The sequence below is a fragment of the Amblyomma maculatum genome, chromosome 2 (assembly GCF_055883805.1).
Source record: "Amblyomma maculatum isolate TAMU_Amacu chromosome 2, ASM5588380v1, whole genome shotgun sequence".
NCBI classification, from domain to species: Eukaryota; Metazoa; Arthropoda; class Arachnida; order Ixodida; family Ixodidae; genus Amblyomma; species Amblyomma maculatum.
The window spans coordinates 28147649-28162679 of NC_139345.1; the positions used below are offsets into that span (position 1 = coordinate 28147649).

A 15031-nucleotide genomic window follows, 5' to 3' on the forward strand; every position below is an offset into this window, starting at 1 on the left:
TGTGGGAGTAATGCTCTGGCAGTGCACAGCCTGTTTCAGGCTTATAGTGGAGCCACTCCGACTGCATAGCGAACTGTCACGGGCCGTTCTGCAAACGTATTTCCTAAGCTGCTTCAAGGAAAGAAAAGGCACAGTATCTGTCACACTAATTGGTAGAATCCTGAACCACACCGTAAGGGGAAGCTTGAGAATCTTCGAAGGAAGGTGGATTAAAAGAAAAGAGAGAAAGAGGTGTTGGTTGTGTTCAGCAACAAAATTATGCACATATTTGATTTTACCTGAAGCGCATACAGCTCGTTCGGCCGACAAGGCATCGCCATTGCCATGGTCGTCGCCGAAACTCGCAACTCGTGGAAAAATATATGCTCTGTTTTATATTAAAATCTTGATAAAATCGATTCCTTATACAGCTTTCAGGGTGGTGTCATGCCCTTTTCGCGTCACATTTAGCATCCATCTGCTAGTCATGTTGAAGGTTAGTTTGCGACAGAGATTGGAACCAACGACCTATGTACAGCTGCCGAAATCTTAACTGACGTTCGTGACGGCAGTACTTTCTGTAATTCTGAGTGTTACAGAGCAGCTAACCTGCGAAAAGTCAAGTATAAGAAATAGCTCACCAAGCTGTTGCGTAATCTTGATCATCTGGCAAGTATTGTCCTTATTAAGGCGCAGGAGCATAGAAAAGGAGGTCGTCATGCGCACGCCAGTTAAAGATTTGGGCGGCTCTACCTCCGTTTTTATGCCTTTCATTTTAAAGCTCGCCGTTCACCGAGAAGTGAGGCAGATAGAGCACCTTCCGTTCCTCCAAACAAAGCAAACTAAAGGCGTTAATCACATTGCCAAACTCTGCGTCTCTTAACGGCTAGAATTCGCGGAATGAAAACGCCGTGTTAAAGGCGCTATCGCGTCTACAGCTTTGGTGTCATGCTGGCTTGAAATTATTTAATTTTATAGCGTTAACTAGAGGCAGGCTGGTGGGCAGCTGAAAGCTGTGACACTCGAGGACAAACTTCATCAAAAGTTGAGTCTTTCTACTAGTTTTTTGTTGAATGCGACCAGCTACACTGAAAATAAGGATTTCTTCACCCTCATTTACTGTACCGCGGAAAGTATGTCAGTCGGACATTCTTAGTTTACAAAAGGACACACACACACGTATGTATAATATATATATATATATATATATATATATATATATATATATATATATATATATATATATATATATATATATATATATATATATATATATATATATATATATATATTGTGAGCCTTCCGTGGATGTTATTTCATTTGTATATGCCATGATCTTCCTCTTTCATTTGTACATACCATCATCATCGTCCCGCGGCGCCGGCTCCGGCACGCGCCTGGGTTTTTGTCACCGGATTAAAAACGCTAGACAAGGCATCGCTGGCCTTGCCGTCACGACCTTGCCGTCTCAACCTAGCCTTCTTTTACAATATATATATATATATATATATATGCTTAAACTGACCATTAAAAAGACAAAGATCATGGCGTCTGCCCCTATCAAGTCCTGGAGCATCAAGGGACAAGAAGTGGAAGCTGTGACAGATTTTCTCTTCTTGGGCTCCAAGATTACCCCGGAAAGAGACTGCAGCCATGAAATTGGGAGACGCCTGCTTCTGGGCAAGAGAGCCATGGCTAGCCTTGACCGCCTTGTAAAGAGCAGAAACATTACACTGCCAACCAAGATCCGTATAACTCGTGCTATGGTCTTTCCAGTGGTGATGTATGGATGCGAGAGTTGGACTGTGGAGAAGGCTGACCGCCGAAGAACTGACGCGTTTGAATTGTGGTGCTGGCGGAGACTCTTGAAAGTTCTTTGGACGGCCAGGAGATCAAATCAGTCGATATTGTCGACCATAAACCCTGACTGCTCATTGGAGGGTCAAATTCTAAAGTTAAAGCTCAGCTACTTTGGTCATCTGATGAGAAGAGAGGAGTCGCTGGAGAAAGATTTGATGTTGGGAAAGTTTGAGGGTCACCGGAGAAGGGATAGGCAGCGAACGCGATGGTTGGATGGCATCCTCGAGGCGCTGCAGATGAAGTTATGTGATCTTAGGAAGATAGTGGGAGACCGGGAAGCGTGGCGTAATATGGTCCATTATATATATATATATATATATATATATATATATATATATATATATATATATATATATATATATATATATAGCCGGAAAGCGTGGCGTAATATGGTCCATATATATATATATATATATAGCTCAAAATTTCGGGCAGAAATGACATTTTGTCGATGGTATGGTTCTTGCCTGATTCGATCAGAAGTTGGATGTTCCCATTGTATGCGGCGGCAATGCCGGTGCTATCGCTGAGGCAGTGGCTTGTCTTGCATCGCAGCCGCCGCATATTATGGGAACATTCGACTTCTGATCGAATCAGGCAAGTACGCCAAACAACTTTATTATTAAAAATACCAACGGCAAAATTCCATTTCTGTGCGAAATTTTAGCTGCGAGGATTTTGCGGTTTAGTTTGGAGGAGCATTCTACAGCGCGCTGCGCTGGTAATTGTACAACGCCCTGTATATTCTTGGGTCTCCTCTTTTAGAGAGTTTTTATGTTTCTGCAAACGACCTACCTGCCTGTCTGTCCTATAAATGCACTTTTCCACGGGCCGTCGGAATGCGGTAAATAACTCGTCTTGCCTCGACCAAGGTTTTCATTTGCTTGATCTTACTGTTCTGCACACATGCTCTCTTCTTCATTCATTTTTTTTTTAATTTTCAAAAATAGGCTAATCAGTTTGGAAAGTGAAGAAAACAGAATGCGTACACCGTGTCGTATTGCACTGTATTAATATTGCAGGAGACGTTATTTTTGCATGTCATCATTCATAATTTTTTCATTCGTTCCGATTTCAACAGGTTCTTTTAATTTTAAGGTGTACAAACTGCCCCAAGAGCTAGCTCTATTGTTCTTAGTTTACCAGGGTTCCTTTTTTTCGCAGTGCTTCGGCGTGTTTCGTACTTGCTGCACCAGGCTGTCGGGTGGTTCCAATCGCCACTTCTCCGGCGCTTTTGTGATGAAACACGACGCATGCATGTTTTCCGCCACGCCGCACACCAGGCACTTCGCGTTTTTCAATGCAGCACACACGTGTTTGCAGCAGCATTGTGCGACACGATGCCTTCGAGCATAAGTTGAGTGGAAAACTTACAAAAGACCAGCTAGCAGGCTGCGGAGCCACGTACAACCTGTGATACTTGCACGTGGTCACTTCTCCTTTCTAGTTCCGAGAATTCAGGAAACTGGGCATTGATTCCTTCGCTCGCCGTATGACACAGCGCAAAGGTGACGCACGCTCTTTTCTCCTGATAAGCTTGCCCCTTCAGTGAACATCAGAATTTTGGACACTGAATCTCAAGCGCCAATGATGGAGGTGGGGTAAGGAACAGTCAGAAGAACCTGCTGCTCCCCGGAACTCTTTTCTTCACAGCATGAAGTCATTTTTCGCCGGACTTTCGGAAACCAGTTTGGCTGTAGCTTCCACAGTGCCTAGGCGGGGTACACAATACTTCATTGTGAACAATATGACAGGTCCCAGGGAGCCCAAAATGCGTGCCTCTTTTTGACGGCGAGCACATGGTGGCTCTGAACACATACTCTTCTCAAGACTCCGTGGGATCACGAGTCATTCCAGCAGAAGCGATGTCCTGTTCGGACGCGGAAGCATCGAGTGGTCTCAGTCTTATGCCTATGGGCTGCACTGCCCTTGAGTTGTAAATATTTGTATCATACTCAACATACAAATAGATATGTGCGAGCAAAGTCCTTCGTTGTCACTGCAGGGAACTACCCCCTGTAAAGACGTAATCTTAAATTAACTGACGCGGCAGAATTCTGTTAAGGGCACAGTTCACGACGACTATGCAATCAGCGACGACGTGGAGCTCGGATAAAGCAAGAGGTACGCATCTTCTAGTGCTGCAACAGTCTTGGGCTGCCCAAAAGCAGCAGCGGAGGAGAGATCACGTTAGCAGATTCGCTGGGCCAGCGTTAAGAACAACTATGGACTTGAAAGGTTGCTGCTGCTGCGGTGGCGCCATGTACCAGCTTCGGACTCCATTACGCATGTCAATGATGGGCGACAGCAGCAGGTGCGGCGGCAGCGGTCAACGTAAACCGGCGCATGGTGCTTGTAAGTTCCATTTTTCAAACTTTTTGCTGCCCTTATTGTGGGTTTAAGCCGGTACTCGTTTAATCAGCATGCATCGCAATAGTGAGCACAGTGCTAAGTCCGAGGTTCGAGTGGTCCCAATCTCTATGATCTATATCTCTATATACTGCTTGGAAAACAGGCCGGCACCACTACTGCGAAAGAATTTGTGCAGAAAAAATAGGAGCGATCTTCGGTAACCCGCCCCGTCAGATGTTCCTCGCTTGGCGGCCACAAGAAGGGTGCGGTGCTGGAAAAATGTTCTCCATGCAAGAGAAAGCGCTTGCTGTATCTGCAGCCGCGATGCGGTTCCAACACACTTCCATTTTTTTTTTCTTTTGCCGCGCCGCCGCAGTTTAGTCGCCGAGGTGTTTCGATCGCTTGCATGTGTATACATTGTGAATGTGTCTATTCCCTCCACATCTCATTTTTCTCTCGTTTTTCTCTCACACAGGTTCCCTCGGAGTATGGATTCAACCACGACGATGACAAAAGACTGCTCGGTTATCCTGCCATTTTCAAACGCAATAAAAAGTAAACCCTGCCTTCCGTTCTCATGTACTAATATCGGTGTGCAAACTGCACCCTGAATGGCTACATGGCCCGTCACAAATATGTCGCTCTAGCACGAAGAAACCAACATTGCGGAAGCGAGGGCGTCTGTGACCGGCTGACGAAGACATACATATTTTCACCAAACGTTTTTCTTCTGTATAGGGCGTATGTTAAGGCTGTCTAATGTTGCAGCGGAGGCAGCATTACCACACATATGCCAAACGGAGTCGCTTGCGTTGCAAATAAAGAAAATGTATGTCTCGTATCGCTTCGATAGCGGCGATGTCTTGTGACTAAGTGCACAATCAGTCGAAGTGCGGTTGTTTTCAAATTACTAGCGTACCAGTGTGCGCCTAGACTATATTTAGAAGGGCGCAAACATACCCTTCGAAGGAAAAGAACATTATTTTAAATGGGTGTAAAAAACACTATAATATGAACTTATTTTATTCCTCTGGGTGGTAATATTACCCTTCCAAACAAAGCATAAATATGAACGTAAAAGTGCAAAGTTACGCCCATTCATAGGGTGCAAAGATGCACTTATGGGGTGCTGTAGTAAGCTCATTACGCTGGCATAAATGCAGACACTGTGAGGGTAAGTTTACGCCTTATGATTAGGCATAAGCTTATTCCAGCTGGGAGCAAACATGCACCCGATTTTAGAGGATATTTTTGCACTTTCATGGCCTAACCTTTAGTCCTTCTGAGAAAGGGTAACGTTACTCCCCAGTAGCATATACTTGCACTTCACCATATGGCATAACGTTAGCCTCGTTGTAGCGTAAACTTTACACCAGACACACTTAAGCCCCCGTCGAGGGTGTAACTTTGCACCCAAAGGGGCTCCCCAGTGCGTCAGTGGACTTACCCCCCTAAAGGGGTAAGATCACACCTTTTTTTCTTAGAGTGTGACTATTTAGATATGACTAATGACTAATTAGAAGTAGTTAATGGCTAGTTAATCATTGGTTAGTACCGGTTAGTGACTAGTTAGCCATTAGTACTATTAGTGAATTAGCCTGATTAGGTAATTACCTGATTAACTAAGTCAACCTAGGCTCACTGTGGGTACTACCACATCAAGACCCCACAAACCAAACCAACCAAACCTCTAATTAGTTAAGCGATTGCTCGCCTAAGTACAATTGGCTCGTTTGAAGTTCGCGGCCTGTGAAGTTCGCGGCACACCTCGATTGACCAACTGAAAAGCGGGACATTTTGTCGACACATTCCTGCTGACAACGATGAGCCATTAAAGCCTTCCGCCTTAATATAGACAGAATGCCACGTCTGAATACTTCTTGCCTCATCGTGCAACTTAAGAAGTTACGAACAAGTAAGCTGTCATTGCACAATTTTAATGCCCTGAAAACAGATTGGCGAGCCCCCTTTTAATCTCGGGACTTAATGTGCTGATGAATGACCTAAAGCAAGGGCGTGCAGGGCCTAATGATGAGGGTTAGCTGTTTCGTTAGGAAAGGCTGCAGAGCGCACCCCTGACGACGGATCTCCACGCATAAGTGTTATACGCGAAAATGTTGCGCATACCGAGCTTTTGTTCAAGCACTTGATGCTTTTTTTCTCGCTCAATCGTTCAACCTAGTTTTCTTTTTTTTTTTTTTTTACTACTCCATAGAAAGTGAAAAACAAGCTTTGTGTATGAAGAAACTTCGTGGGCACCCCGCATCCTAACGGAGCTGAAATACCCAGGCGTCCTCAATCCAATGATGTGCCACCTAGAGAAAATTGACTGGTTGTCCATTTTAGACAGTACCGGAAGCATCACAGCGGACAAGAGTGCAGTCAAAGAAGCAGAATGCGCTCCGTTTACTAATGGTATAGAAGACGTATATACCCAATCGTAAACCAAATAAGGCGAACAAGAACTTCAACGAGACATGCCACCGCCAAGCACAGGACTGCGCATAGCGGCAGGAAACATATTATGCACGCAAAAGAAAGCGGGTACATGAGGAGACGAAAACGCCTATAACCAGTGTCGCTGCAGCAGTGTCACCCATGGCTATACATACAGCGTCACTTATGCATTCTTTCTTTACAGTATTCGCAAAACGCGTTGCCGCCAGTGAAAACTACCGGAAGGCTGCTAAAAAGCAGTTTGTAAAGTCTCGAAGCAATACGCGGGCAATGAGGTACTTTGTAGTGGAGGGACCCGGATTAATTTAGATCACCTGGTGTTCTTTAACGTACAGCACACGGGAGTTTTCGTGTTTAACCCCCGTCGAAATACGGCCGGCATCGCACCCGCGACTAGCAGCAGAGAAAGCCACTGAGAGCCCTCAAGTAGGAAGTAAGAAGCATCGGGCTGCCTTGTACGAGCACCTTTAACGTAGAGCACCGGAAGAGAGGGTGAGTACTCACGTTCTGCCTGTCTCCGGTGAGATGAGCCAGCTCAACCATTTCGGTGCCGAACTGGCTGAATGCTTTCACAAACTCCGTGAAGTTAGCGACATTCTCAAGGCGATTCAAGCTTATGGATACCTGCGCACAAACGACACACATTGCAGAATGAACGCTGCAGAGGGACACACTTTCACCGGCTGTCTCTGGCGAGCGACGCACCAAAATGTTAAGTGTCCAAAGCTAACAGTTTTTAAGCGGAAGCAATTAAAATAATGTCACCTTGGCAGCATTCGTACGCTATAACGGTTTCTGCAGCTGTTCACGCTGCGTATAATTTTACAGCGTGATGCATATATTCCCGGTCTAGGCACTGTTTCTTCGCTCTCTGAAGTCTTACGAGACTGAAAAAAAAAAGAAAAAAAAAAAAAACCTCGCACCCATTCCAGCTATTTAGTGTCGCTATACAATATCGTAAAGGTTGGAACTAGGAGCGAAGAGTGCCCCTTCAACAAGTTGCAAATTGTAATGCAGTGAAAATTACGGAAGGACAGATCAAGCGCGCGGTATCACGGACGCACTAAAGTGGACACGTGAAGGCGAGCAGTCCGCCCGTAATTAGGCACTTTTGATTTTTCCTTCCTCTATCAAAAACTACGATGAAAAAAAAAATAATAATAGAGGGAAGGATGCGGGGTCGAGCTCTTCACTTCGGGCGTAAAAGCAGCAGTGCAGTAGGTGTGCTCGGCCACCCACCCTGTCCTTTGCGCTGAGAAGCTGCTTGACCACGACGGTGTCTGCCAGGAGGAGTACCCGGGTGACGGACGCGAGGAGGGCGCGTGCGGCCCGCGCCAACGCACCCCGGTCCTCGGCCGCCTCGTCCATCCGCACGTCGCACAACTGCTCGATGCTGGCACCTGCGGCGGCGGAGAACAACAGCACGCGCCGCTGTGACCTAACCTGTGGGCGCTTCTTCAGCGTCACCAGTGTGCAGCGGCCAGTGCTTACCGGCGGCACGTGCACTTCGGCACGCGTCGTACATGTCCAGCTTGATCTCGACGTTGTCGTCGGCCAGGGCCTCGCCGACAGAGACGAAACGTTCCACCGCCAGGTTGACGGCCTGGCCCACGCGAGCCCGGACCGCCTGCTCGCTGCGCACCGCCCGGTCCTTGGCGCTCACCAGCGTGCTGATCTGCGACATGACACAACACCATAGACGTCAGACACCTGCTCTATTCGAGGAGGAGGAGAGGGACTTTGCGCACGCGACGGGCATTCCCTTTTCATTCCTTCCTAGTGAAAACTACTGATGTGTGAGTGCAGGCAAAAAGCATTTCTGGCGACGCGCAAAGTAGCGTGAAAGTGGAATCCGGGACGCTTGCTCTTCCTGACGTTCCACGTGCCCCTTGGCATCAGTGTATACATTCCAGGCTTTGCCACTGAAAGGTTTTTGGCTTTCGTATGGGCCTTGGTAAAGAAAAACGAACGTTCCCCGCTGGTAAAGAGTGAGAGAGAGACACAGAGAGAAAAGATGGCGTTTCGGAATCGCGTACACAGTGCAAAGGCGAGGAAAGAGTGCTGCGGCTTTTTCGCGAAATAGAAGGCGCAGTTACTTCCACCCGATTACACCGGCTATATTTACCTGATCTGGAAATGGGTTATTTATACCCCGCCCATTCCTGTTTCCTCCTCCGTATCTTTAACTAGAAATTTCAGTCCAATATTCGCAAACGATCGGAAGGAGAAAATCTGCTCGGCTATGTTGGCCGCGGCTGGCTCAGGCAGTGAAGGCTGATGGGAAATCGTCAGGGGACATCCATGTGTGCTTCGGTGCACGGTGATGGTGATCATCGTAAAATATCTCCACGTTTCTGGTTGACAGACTCGGTTCTGGGCTGCAGAATATACAAGCTAGAGAAATGACGCACACACTGAATAGGAAGCGTTACATTTTGGCCCCAACGCGCTCCACACTGGCCGTTAAAGGGGCCATTTCAACCAGAGACATGTCTTATTAATGTATGTGCATTTATCCAAGGACAGTAGGGCGCCAGTGATTTTCGGCATTAAGACCGAAGCGTGTAATAAGCCACGCTGTGCGTTTTTCCAAGTGACGTTTATAAAACGTATAGCTATAATTTAGTCAGGCTAGATTGATAACCTAGTGTCACTTGATAGCAAATATGTTATTCTTGCTGAAAACAACGCTTTTACAACCCTGAAAATTCCGTATACGAGTGAACCATTCATGACACCCCTATTTCCGGATTCGCATATCTTTCATGGGCGACGCATTTATGAGATTACTCGAGAAACGCTATTTTGCCGCCACGGTAGGCAACGATTGTCTAAATATGTAAGGAAATCAGCGTGGTGAGCGTAGCCAAGAATGTGAAGAAAGAGCGCGATAACCAACTGCAGAGTGTACGTCGCCTCCTCGGTGAAGGTTAGTGACAGCCATCTTTGACTAGTTCGGTTTGTGGTGGAATTTTCAGTGTTGCTATGACTTGGGAACAGGGACTGGGAACAGGAGGGTTGCTTTCCGGATGGATAGGTCGATGAGTTATGTTGCGGCTGTAGGAAGAAGGAAAATAAAGTGCACGGGCCTGCTATTGGCTCTGTAGCTGAGCCACTTCCGCTGCCTCGTGCGGACAGAAGAGAAAATTGAGAAGAGGGAGAGAAAGACGCGTGCCGTAACAGCCGTCGTATACCACCAAAGAAGCGGTGGCGGGTGCAATGACGGCCTACAACAGATAAAAAATTAGGTGGGGCTTAGCTTAAGTTAAGCCTGATAGGTTGCGAAAGCAATAACAGCATGGCTATGCTATAGTTCAGCTCGTAGTGTAGCCAATTGTGGTGTACCATGTTGACCGTACGATTAACACAGGACACACATTTGAGTTTAGTATTGTCCAGTTTTATTGTTTATACCTATGAAGACACTTTGGTGATCACTGAAGTAGTGAGACTTTGTCTCCACAAGAGTCATCACATAGCCATCAGACTGTAAAGGGGGACCTTCTGGTCTTTAAGACTCACTCGACACGTTCTACACACCACAGCACTTCTCATAGTCTCCTCGTCCCATTCATTCTGGATAAGCTATGTGAAGAGTAGGATACATGAGCTCGCTTACCGGAATCAAGCAGTCTTTATTCCATAGGCGATCATACACCTAGCACACTTCCGAAGGGTTATTCGTGAATCGTCTATGAAATTCACGCGTAGCCGAGTCAAATTCACTAACTCTTCTCGCATACTCTGAACGGCGTTGCTCTTCCGAGTATCCCGTTGACACAGTGAAATAGCCTTCATAATAAGTGACACTTCCCGTCCCTTTTTCAAACGTACAGCTCGTTCTAGCGACGTCTCTTCTGCACGCTGTTTCCTCCGGGTCTCGTTATACTTTCTTGTCGAGCAGCACGACCAGAACGCTCCTTTTCAAGCCGCTATTGCCGTTCTTCTCCTGTTTCCCGAACGCGTCGTTGCTGCCTTGTTGCATTCCAACGTTTTTGACTGCTGCTTGAACACGTCGACAAAGAGTTGTTCTCTAATGTGGTGGCACATACCCACACAGGGGGATAGGCCAGGAATTGGGGTGCAGAGATATTAGATTTTGAGATGTATAACTACATCGCAAAAAAATAAATAGAAATAGTATCTAGGGAATAGAGAAGGAAACTGTTCAAACCGTCCATTACAGTATCGTTTTCCTCCTCTTCCTCTCAACTTTGAGAGGATGGATGGATGGATGGAATATAGGAGCGTCCCCTTTGAAACGGGGAGGTAGCAGTAGCTATCATGCTAATTTTTCTCCCTTATCTTAATTATTGTTTTAGATTGGTTAACTATACCATCATTCTATTTACTAAATTTTTGTTTCTACATTACTAACATTATGTCACTTCTCTGCTTGTAAGCCACCAATCTTCCAGTCGTTTTTTGCTAGCTTCCACCGCCGGTTTATTCACCCGGCCACTGGCATCTCTAAACCCCAGAGCTTCAGGAACAGTGACTGCGCCTGCATCAACTTCCTAATGGATACCATTACAACATTATGTCACTTCTCTGCTTGTAAGCCACCAATCTTCCAGTCGTTTTTTGCTAGCTTCCACCGCCGGTTTATTCACCCGGCCACTGGCATCTCTAAACCCCAGAGCTTCAGGAACAGTGACTGCGCCTGCATCAACTTCCTAATGGATACCATTACATTCGAGTATAATATGGTCAATTGTTTCACTGGAGTTACCACATATAGCACATGCGTCATCTTCATTGTTAAATTTCTTTTTGTAGCTGCGTGTTCTAAGGCACCCTGATCTTGCTTCAAAAAGTAGGGCACTACTTCTTGAGTTATCAAAGAAAGCTTTCTTCCTTATCTGCCTTTTCCACTTTCGGTATAATTCTACACTCTGTTTCTTTTCCATCGAATTTATCCAATTTTTACCTTCTGCGTTTTTCACCTGTTGCTTAACGCTCTTTATTTCTCCGTCTTTGTGACTAGCATACTTACTAGTTAGTTTCCTAGTTCTTTTCCTCCATTGTGAGTCAACGCTTTTTAAGTATAGATATCTAAATACTTTAGCTGCCCATCTGTTACTGTCCAATTTCCTCAGGCGTTCCTCATATAATATTTTACTCTGAGTTTCCCGTACTTCGAAATATGCCCAGCCCATATCTCCCTGTACCGCCTAATTTGTGGTTTTGCCGTGGGCACCTAGTGCTAATCGTCCAACGGCTCTCTGATTTATTTCTAATGTCGACTGTACCTCTGATTTTAGGCACAAAACCGCATTTCAGAAAGTAAGTCCGGGCACCATAATTCCTTTCCAAATACCCCTCAATACCTCATACCTTTTGTATCCCCACAATGCCCTATGTTTCATTATTCCGGCATTTCTGCGACCTTTGGCCTTAAGTGTTTGCTCATGCTTTCCAATGTACGCCAATCCTTCGAAGAGGTGACAGCAGCGCCTCCACTCGGTAGCAGCGCGGCTCCAGCTGCAGCGCGCCGTGCCTACCGACCGCCGCCACCACCCGACGACTGACTTGGTATCTGATCTCTTGCAGCTGGTATGACGTCACAGTGACGTCATCATCTCATCCGCGGCGCGCCGTACCTACCGACCGCCGCCGTCACCCGACGACTCGACTTGGTAGCCCATCTCTCGAAGCTGGTATGACGTCACAGCCATCACGTGACCACGCCGTGGCTACGCGAGGGGCTGAAAATGGGAGTAGTATTGCTTTCGCATAAAACTTCGGTGGCAGGGTAGCCCTCGCCGCAAGCGGCGTTGACCTACCAGTCCCAGCCCCGTAGGGCCAGGAACAGCCACCTCGATGAGTTATGTGATTCCAGGGCAAGGCGGTTTCGGGTGCCAAGTCTTCTCCCAATGTGGCAACGATAGCGCAGACGACGGAGCTAGAGAAAAACTAAACGCAAACACGAGCATTGAGTATTCCTGCGTGTGGCCGGTATACTAAGCAAGTTCAGAACCGCAAGCTCTGAACGGCGTTCTTGCTGTGTTGTGATGGCTGGGCGGCCGGTGAAGCGATTCCTTTCTCACTTAAAGCTACTTGTGAATTGGGTTCTTCGCGCAGGTTGCGGTAGTTCTGAACTTGCAGAATGTTCATTTCCGTTTCTTTTTTTTTCTTCGGCACGCGCTCATGCATGCACGTCGTCAAAGTGTGAGGCGCGATGCGGGCGCATGTTATTCCATAGTTTCGCACATGGACCGGCGGATATGCTTCAAGACATGCCGGCGTACCATGTGCATATGTAGCATCAGTAAAGAAAAAAAAGAATCCCAGCGCAGCTCATTACTAATGCAGTACATCAAGCGCCAGCAATCAAGGCAGGATTTTCTGGGAGAAAAATGTCCAGTAAGCTGATGCGTGTTCAAGATTATGGACGCATTTCCTGCCAAGAGCTACGGCTTGCAGGAAGCAGACTACAGGGCCATTTGTTTAAACTACACCACCTACACCAGTGCAGCAAAAATCCATTGTAGGTATAGACGATTTCCTACACTGATCTAGCTGGTGTAGGTTAAACAAATGGCCCTTACACTTCGCACCGAGATTTTTTTAAACCTACGAACAAGTTACAACAGGAAGAGATTAACCAATGTAGAAATCGCAATGACCACAGCATGCTTCATAACAAAGGTCGCCTGCTATCACCCTTACAAAAAAAAAAAGAAAAGAAAATCAAACGATAACCGACAGCAAAGCGCGCCGTTTGACGAACACAGCGCGTCCAACGTTTCGCTCAGACATGGCGTTGAGTGAAATATGTTGACTGTGATTGCTGCCCGCGTACTTCTGAAAACCCGTACAAGTTTTCACGCACACTTAACAGGAGCACACAACGTACCAAAGGCCACGCACCCGCGTCATCGTCAGCGATATACAGGCGCGTGATCGCGGCCAGCAGTTTATTCTGTAATCTGCGACTATCGTCGACAACTGCAACTAGTTTAGTTCGCACCTACGGAGCCCATTTCAACCGTATGGACATGGTCTAAACGAGATGTGGATGCAAGCGATGGAACGGACCGGAAAGACGGCCACACCTGAGCACCATTTGTAATTTGCAGCCTTAAGCGGCGGCTGATTCGACCGGTCAGGGAACCAACCGGTGGTGGTCCGATTTCCGTTTCTGTCCGAGTTTCAGGTCTTTCGAAGTGGCTCCTCTGATTGTCGGACAGTCTTATTGCAAATGCATTATGAAATGACGTCAGTGATTTTTCGTGGGCTCTTTGAACATGGAAGGGTTCCGGGGAATTGATCTGTGGTCTTTTCAGCAACGCAATAATCTTTTTACACCCCTCCCCTCCAAAAAGAAAGAAAGAACGCCTCTAGTGTTCACGAGAAATGATCTATCCTTCCTGCCTAGTTTGGAATTTCCCTTTAATGTCCCTTTAAAAGCCTCAACATACAAAATACTAGACTCTATACTTACCTACACAGGCTCCATTTGCGCTGCGTGTGGTTGAGGGCCGAACGAGGTTCGCACGGCGCTCGAGTCACTCGCGTTCCGCAGCCGAGAAGTTACGCGCTGTAGCAGCGCCAACAGGAGGCGCACAGAGGGAGCGTTGATTGATGAGCGTCCAGGGTGGGCCTCGCCTATTCACCGTCAGATCGATGCCCGCACGGGAAACTCAATAATACCACCAGCTGCGGAAATCAAATAGGCGCGGTCCCGGCTGCTGCCGTGCGGCCTTGCCCGATTTCGGCTGATTACGGATTCGGCGCCCGGCACGGTAGTCCGCCGCCCACCTCGCGCGACCACGACGAGGCGACGACCGGCGAAGCCGCAGGGAATACCAATCGCGGAGAGCGGTCCTGTTCTCTGCTGTTTCGTTGGTACACCGAGGATTCACGTTAATGCGCCCATCGACCAGATGAGGACGTCAATGCGCGCATTGGCCGGGTGGACCGCACACAGTTGGAAGTGGGGGGGTTCGAAATAAGATCACCTTTTTCCTCACTCACACTCATGCAGTACGCGCATATACTGAGCGTCGTCGGCGTAGCGTTTCGCTCCTCGCCAAGAGTCAGCGGGTTCAATTTCCGGCAGCCGCTTTTTCGATGCAGGTAAAATGCAAAAATAACAGTGTGTCGAGATTTCGGTGAACGACGCAATCCCTAGTGGTTGAGAGCGTTACGTAGCGCTGAGCTGGCAGCATGAGTTGTGGCCTCCTTCATTACAACACAACACGTTAAAGCGAAAGCGTGCGGCTCCTAAGCAAACACTTGCGATTCCACGGCAAACAACTCTTGAGCAGATCGAAGAAGGGGCCTATAACGCGCGCCGATAGCGTTTACATACAGCGTATACCACAGCGGCGATATTAGGCTAGCGTCCGCATTCGCAGCATCTGTTGATGCACCGGCT

The 15031-nt window shown here is 47.3% G+C and overlaps 1 protein-coding gene across 2 annotated transcripts in view; it reads right to left on the reverse strand.

Annotated features, from left to right (window-relative positions):
- alpha-Catr (alpha-catenin related) overlaps positions 1 to 15031 on the reverse strand; it is a 113746-nt gene that overhangs the window by 31943 nt on the left and 66772 nt on the right. For both annotated transcript variants that reach the window (XM_084593604.1, XM_084593603.1), the window contains exons 2-4: positions 8140 to 8323; positions 7888 to 8048; positions 7153 to 7272 (exon numbers count right to left, since the gene is read on the reverse strand). In XM_084593604.1, coding sequence (XP_084449730.1) covers positions 7153 to 7272; positions 7888 to 8048; positions 8140 to 8323 — 465 coding nt within the window. The remainder of the gene's footprint in view (positions 1 to 7152; positions 7273 to 7887; positions 8049 to 8139; positions 8324 to 15031) is intronic.